Source organism: Marmota monax, unplaced genomic scaffold (assembly GCF_021218885.2).
Source record: "Marmota monax isolate L192 unplaced genomic scaffold, Marmota_monax_Labrador192_F-V1.1 WCK01_AAM20220418_F8-fsc00560, whole genome shotgun sequence".
Taxonomy (NCBI): domain Eukaryota; kingdom Metazoa; phylum Chordata; class Mammalia; order Rodentia; family Sciuridae; genus Marmota; species Marmota monax.
In genome coordinates this window covers 165,198-171,563 of record NW_026694225.1, presented here as the reverse complement: position 1 = coordinate 171,563, position 6,366 = coordinate 165,198, and the positions used below count along the sequence as shown (strand labels likewise).

At 36.0% G+C, this 6,366-nt stretch overlaps 1 protein-coding gene across 1 annotated transcript; it reads right to left on the bottom strand.

Moving 5' to 3' along the window:
• Positions 1 to 4,681: 4,681 nt before the first annotated feature.
• Positions 4,682 to 5,644, bottom strand: LOC124108148 (olfactory receptor 6C6-like). Its single transcript, XM_046466479.1, has one exon. It carries the CDS (start codon positions 5,639 to 5,641, stop codon positions 4,682 to 4,684), a length of 960 nt encoding a protein of 319 aa, XP_046322435.1. The 5' UTR covers positions 5,642 to 5,644.
• Positions 5,645 to 6,366: the final 722 nt, after the last annotated feature.

Below are 6,366 nucleotides of genomic sequence, written 5' to 3'. Positions count from 1 at the left end.
TGCACAGTGGGATAGGACCTCTACTTTCGCCTGCATTGTTTTAAGAAAACAGAAAAGGGGGAACTGTGGTGAGCCGCTTCTGCCGTTTCTGCAGACTATGGTCGCCATTACAAGATGACGCTGGCTCCGCTGTGGTCTGTGACAAACAACTCCTTATCTGGGAGAGTTGGCACATGATTTTTCACCACCCTGTACACCACCCTGTGAGAAAGCTCCATGCGGCAGCTTTGCATTGGGGCTTGGGATGCTTTATTAAGGCTGGGAGGGGCATCCGAGAGGAAGAAGAAGAAATATCAAGGGCCTGAATAAACTGTTGAAAGAAGATTCCCGAGTTGCGTCTTCCTTGCGGGCAAGGGGTCACGACACAAATGAACTAAGTTTAATAGAATTTACATGAAGTAAGATGCTAAAAATTCTTTTTCTAATTTTTTTTTTTAGTTTTGGTGGATCTTTATTTTATTTATTTTATTGGTGCTGAGGATTGCACCCAGTGCTTCACACATAGTACGCAAGTTCTCTACCACTGAACCACAACACTAGCCCCCAAAATTCTTGAAAGATTTGTATTTGCAAGGCAAATGTTCATATATCTATATATTTATTTGCTTTTATGATTTATCTATAACTAATCTTTAGCTGTCGAGAAATTATAATTATTAAATGACTATAAAATTATTTAACAAGTAAAAAATGTGAGGGGCTGGGGATATAGCTTAGTAGGTAGAATGCCTGCCTAGCATGCCCAAGGCCCTGGATTCAATCCCTGCATCACCAAAAAAAAAAAAAAAAAGAAAAAAAGAAAGAAATTGAAAAACAAGGAATGTATGTAAATTAGCCATATAAATGACTACAACTCAATGTAAATTTATGGAAGCTGTATCTCTTTCTATTTCAAGCTTTCAATCTGTTGATCTCATAATAGGTAAGGGGCATTATTGCAATCTAAACAACTCCTCCTCCTCCTCCTCCTCCTCCTCCTCCTTCTTCTTCTTCTACTTCTTCTTCTTCACCAGGGAGTGAACCCAGATGCACTTTACCAATGAACTATATCCCCAAGCCCTTTTATATTTTGAAAGTGGGTCTCATTAAGTTGCTTAGTACCTTGCTCAGTTGCTGAGGCTGGCCTCAAAATTGTGGATTTCCTGCCTCAGCATCCAGGGTGGCTAGGATTACAGCTATGCACCACCACACCTGGCTGTTTTTAACAGCCATAATGAAAGAATCTCAATGCAACATATCTTTTTTATTAATTATTATTTTAATGGTACAACTATATGAGATATAATGTTACAATTCAATATTTCAATATAGACATAAGGTGTATAATGATCAAACTACCTTGCTGTTAACATTTCCAACTATTTACATTTTAAAAATGTTTTGTCAATGCATCTTATCAATATAAGATTCATACTATGCAAATGAAACTTACTTATGGGTTAACAACTAAAGGATCTATTGGATAAAAATTTAAGTGTTGTGACGCACTAGCATAATTTGAGATTTTCTGGAAAAAAATTAAATTTTGCATACATAATTCAATATAAACAATTGGAATGGAAATATGTAAAGTATGCCACTTTTTAGATCAACACCTAGTAATACTGACCAGGCAAGAAGGGGAATAGAGTAAAAGGAGTTAGGGATGTGGAGAAGCTCTATCTAATATAGGAATTTTGGGGCCACTAATATTTTCAGTTGTTCTACAACATTACCTCCAATTTGGTCTCCAGTTCTGATTCTGATGACTTCTCTTTTCATCACTTTTGCAATTTAGTCCAAACTTCCCACATTTTTTCAGTGGACCCAGTTCATGCCCTAATTCCAAGATTAGTTAACACTATTAATTATATTCTTACTGTTCTAAATCCCTGATTTGAAAAGCACTGGGTGTTTATGAATGGAAATCAGTGAACTTAGTGACTAGTGAGTTATTAGAAATTCTGTTTCAAGAAGTTTAGATTGCAGCCAGGCACAGTGGTGTACACCTGTAACCAGCAACTCAGGAGGCTGAGTCAGGAGGTTCACAAGTTTGAAGCCTACCTCAGCAACTTAGCAAAGCACTAAGCAACTTAGTGAGACCCTGTTCAAAGTACAAAAAAAAAAAATACTGGAGATGTAACTCAGTGGTAAAATGCCTCTGGGTTCAATCTGTGGTACAAAAAAAAAAAAAAAAACTTAGATTGAAATAATGCTCTTCACCTATCTTGAGATCAAGATAGTGGAGGAGACCTATAATAAAGTCACCTGAAGCTTTGGGTTCATTTAGAGAAGATCTAATGGCACAGACTGAGAAGCAACAGCAGGCCATATTCAGAGCCTTTTTTTCACAGCTAGTATCCTAAATTTCTTGAAATGTCCAAAAAATGTTAATCTTGAAAGCTTATGCTATGCAAGGTCATATGCTAAGCATTTTATATTTACGGAAATAGATAACAGTTTCATAAGGAACACATCTATCACAGTATTAAGAACTTATCAATTTAAGGCCAATCTTGTTTATTAAATGTTTTTATAGTGCACCATAACTATACATAATACTGCAGTTAATTTTGACTTAATCATAGATGCATTCAAATATATTTCTTGTCCTATGCATTTTATTTTATAGACCTCATTCCACTGTCAATGAAACTATTTTTCTTCAAATTCCAGGAGCATGTCTATTTTGTCTAGTACAATACATGTTCTTAAATAACTGTTTGGAGAAGTAATAAATGAAAGAATGAATAAGCATAGTTTTTTTTCCCCCTAGGGATTGTAATTCAATGACTAAGAAATATTTGTCCTAGAAGAGCTTGGAGTAGAGATATTGTTCTACAGGGATATATAGAGATCATAAAATATAGACCTGTTTTAGATTGGCAAAATTAAATTGCTTTAATAGTAATATATTTTCTTATGTAGGTTGTTCTTTTTTCCTGATTCTTCACTACATCAGAAATTATCTACTTTGCCCTGTAAAATCATGCTTACCAACCAGAACATCAACATTAGTAGATTTCATGGACTTAAGCATTCATAATGGACAGGAACTTCAAACAGCCCTATATTATGGGAGAAAATTGGAGTAAGAAGATGAAAAATACTTCTTATCCCTCCCCACCTGTCCACAACACTGTTATCAATCTTTTTTTTTTTTTTTTTTTTTTCGGGGAGAGAGGAGTAATGAGATTGAACTCAGGGGCACTTGATCACTAAACCACATCCCCATCCCTATTTTGTATTTTATTTAGAGTCTCACTGAGCTGCTTAGTTCCTTGCTTTTCCTGAGGCTAGTGTTGAACTCAAGATTCTCCTCCATCAGCCTCCTGAGCCACTGGGATTACTGACATGTGCCACTCTTTGAGCAGAGCCAGTGATAGAAGCAGTGCTTTGCACACTCTGATACCATGCTTTAGTCATTAAATCTTCATTGAATTATAGGTTGCTGAGTAAACATCACACATGACTTTCCTAGTTGTTCACTAACAGTAGAGGACCAACTAAGAAGCCATTTCCCAGAGTTTCCTTCTCAGAATGGTAAATTAAAACCATGAAAGAACATTGTGCAAAAATTGGATGTTAGAGAGAAGCAAAGGTTATTATTCTCCAGAGGTGTACTCAGGCTGCTGAGTTAACATGATATCCAGAGTATCTTCTCATTAAGTATTTGAGAATTACCTACTTTGCTGCTAAGGTTTTCATAAGCACTCTCGAAGAAATTACTAAAGTTCATTGCCATTTTCTATACTTTTTCTGCATGGCTCCAATCTGAAATTTTCAGTATTAATTTCCTGGACATTTTGTCGTCAACACTCACACTTTGGCTTTTGGCTCCCTCAGGTCTTTAAAAGCAAGATGAATCTTGGAGTCTACTGAATTATAAAAACAAATAACTCAAGTATAGTTTCAGCTAAAGGGGGTCATAAGGAGAGCAACAAAACGTGGAATGTATTTCTCTACAGGTATCTTTCTTTTTTTTTTCCTTAAGGGATAATTTCTTAAGCTTCTCTGGAAGATGGGAATTGAGGAATGAAATCAGCAAGACATGAGGAGATAGTCCATTCCTATTAATTCCCCTTTGACAGATTTTATTTCAAAAGGACATATGAAAGGATAATTTTCAGGGATTGGCATTCAATTTATTCATTTTTCACACCAAAAAAATAAAGATTCCATTTTGTAGAGAGATTCCTCAGAAAGTAAAATATCACAGTATTGGAGTAAGGGAGGAAAAACTATTGAAAGGACAGGAGACAGGCTGCTAAATCACAACAGCATAAAGAAGAAGCTGTGGATGCATGCAATAACATGGATGAACTTTGCTATGTTGAACAAAAGAAGTCAGACATGTAATTCAAAGAGTGTAGTTTCTTTCATATAAAATTTCAGAACAGGCATGACAGGCATTCAGAACAGTTATTAAAGATCATCATTGTATACTCTGATTCAATGGCAGATGGAAATGTTTTTATACACATGCTTTAAATATATAAATATTTCTCCAAACCAACATAAAAATTTATATATAATGAATTGTAGGTTGACTTTCTTTCATGGGTTAGTATCATCTTTAATGTTCAGAGACTATGAAGTAAGAACCAAAGCCTGATGTTCAATTATTTTTACTCCAAAATGACATCAATTTATGTTTACAAATAACTTATTTGTAATTATTTTGATTCCAAAGGAGAAACTTTTATTTATGTCTAAACTCTGCCTTGTTGTTTTCAAAAGAACAAAACCTTTGGAGCATATGCTTGAGAGCTTCTTTCACTTGCTGGTTCCTCAGGGTGTAAATGAAAGGGTTGAGCAAAGGGGCAACAGAGGTATTGAGCACAGCTACACCTTTAGTTAAAGTCACCCTTTCTTTTGCTGATGGCTTCATATACATAAAGATACAACTTCCGTAAGTAATAGAAACAACTACCATGTGTGAGGAGCAGGTGGAAAAGGCTTTCATTCTTTGTTGAACAGAAGGGAATTTGAGAATGGTTTTGATGATGAATGTGTAGGAGAGGACCACTAATAACAATGTGAGGGCAAGTGTTAACACAGCTGAGACAAAGGCCATCAATTCTATTAAATGTGTATCTGTACAAGAGATCTGCAGGATGGGGGAAGTGTCACACAGAAAGTGATCTATCACTTTGGAAGCACAGAAATCCAGTTTGAGCCCCAGGAGCAAAGGGGGGAAGATGATTAAGAATCCAGCTGCCCAGGAGCTGAGCACCAGTAGGTAGCACACTCTGCTGTTCATAATGACTGGGTAATGCAGAGGTTTGCAGATAGCAACATAGCGGTCATAGGACATGGCAGCCAGGAGGTAAAACTCTGTAATCCCTAATAGGAAAAAAAAGAATAACTGAGTTGTACAACAATTGTAGGAAATTGTTCTGTCTCCAGTGAGAATGCTTATCAGGAACCGTGGAATGCAGACTGTTGTGAAGGAAATTTCCAAGAAGGAAAAATTTCGGAGGAAGAAATACATTGGAGTCTTGAGGCGGGGATCCAGCAGGGTGAGGATGATGATGGTTAAGTTCCCCATCAGGCTCAAGATATAATTGAAAAATAGAAACAGGAAAATCACAATTTTTAGCACAGGGTCATCTGTCAGCCCAAGTAAAATGAACTCTATCTCCACGGATTGATTCTTCATTTCTCTTTTGTCCTATCAAATTTACTGAAAATAAAAACTAATATCATGAGTAAGAAGTTAGTTCTTCCTTTTCAGCTATATAAAAATCCATTTTCAAAAATTTACCAATTCACAAATATTTCTCAAATCAGCTTAGATTTCATCACAAGGAACATAATCCACACTTCATTCATCAACTTTATGAAAACACTGAGAGATCCTTCCTTTGTTTAGAACTTAGTGTGACCTACTCACCAGTTTATAGGACATTTAACAGTCATTTGAAATGTATTTCCTCAATTTGATTCATGTTAATATATAACTAATCTTTCAAATACTTTATGAGAATAGGTGTTCAAATATTTGATTTTTTTTTGTCTTGGGGATTAAACTGAGAGGTACTTAAACAGGGAGCCACATGCCCAGCACCTCCCCACACACTTTATTTATTTAGAGACACAGTCTAACTGAGTTGCTTAGGGACTCACTAAGTTGGTGAGGCTGGTTTTGAACTCAGAATCCTCCTGGCTCAGCCCCCCCCAGCTGCTAGATTTACCACCATTCACCACCATGCCTAGCTTGTGTGATCAAGCAAATTATCATTCAAGTGACACAATGATTACACGAAATAGTTTTCTTCCAAGTAGCCAAAATAACTAGAAATTTATGGATACATATAATAGTATAGGAAATTTCTAAGAAAGAAAAAATATATGAGAATCCAGTGAATATACAGCAGGGTGAGT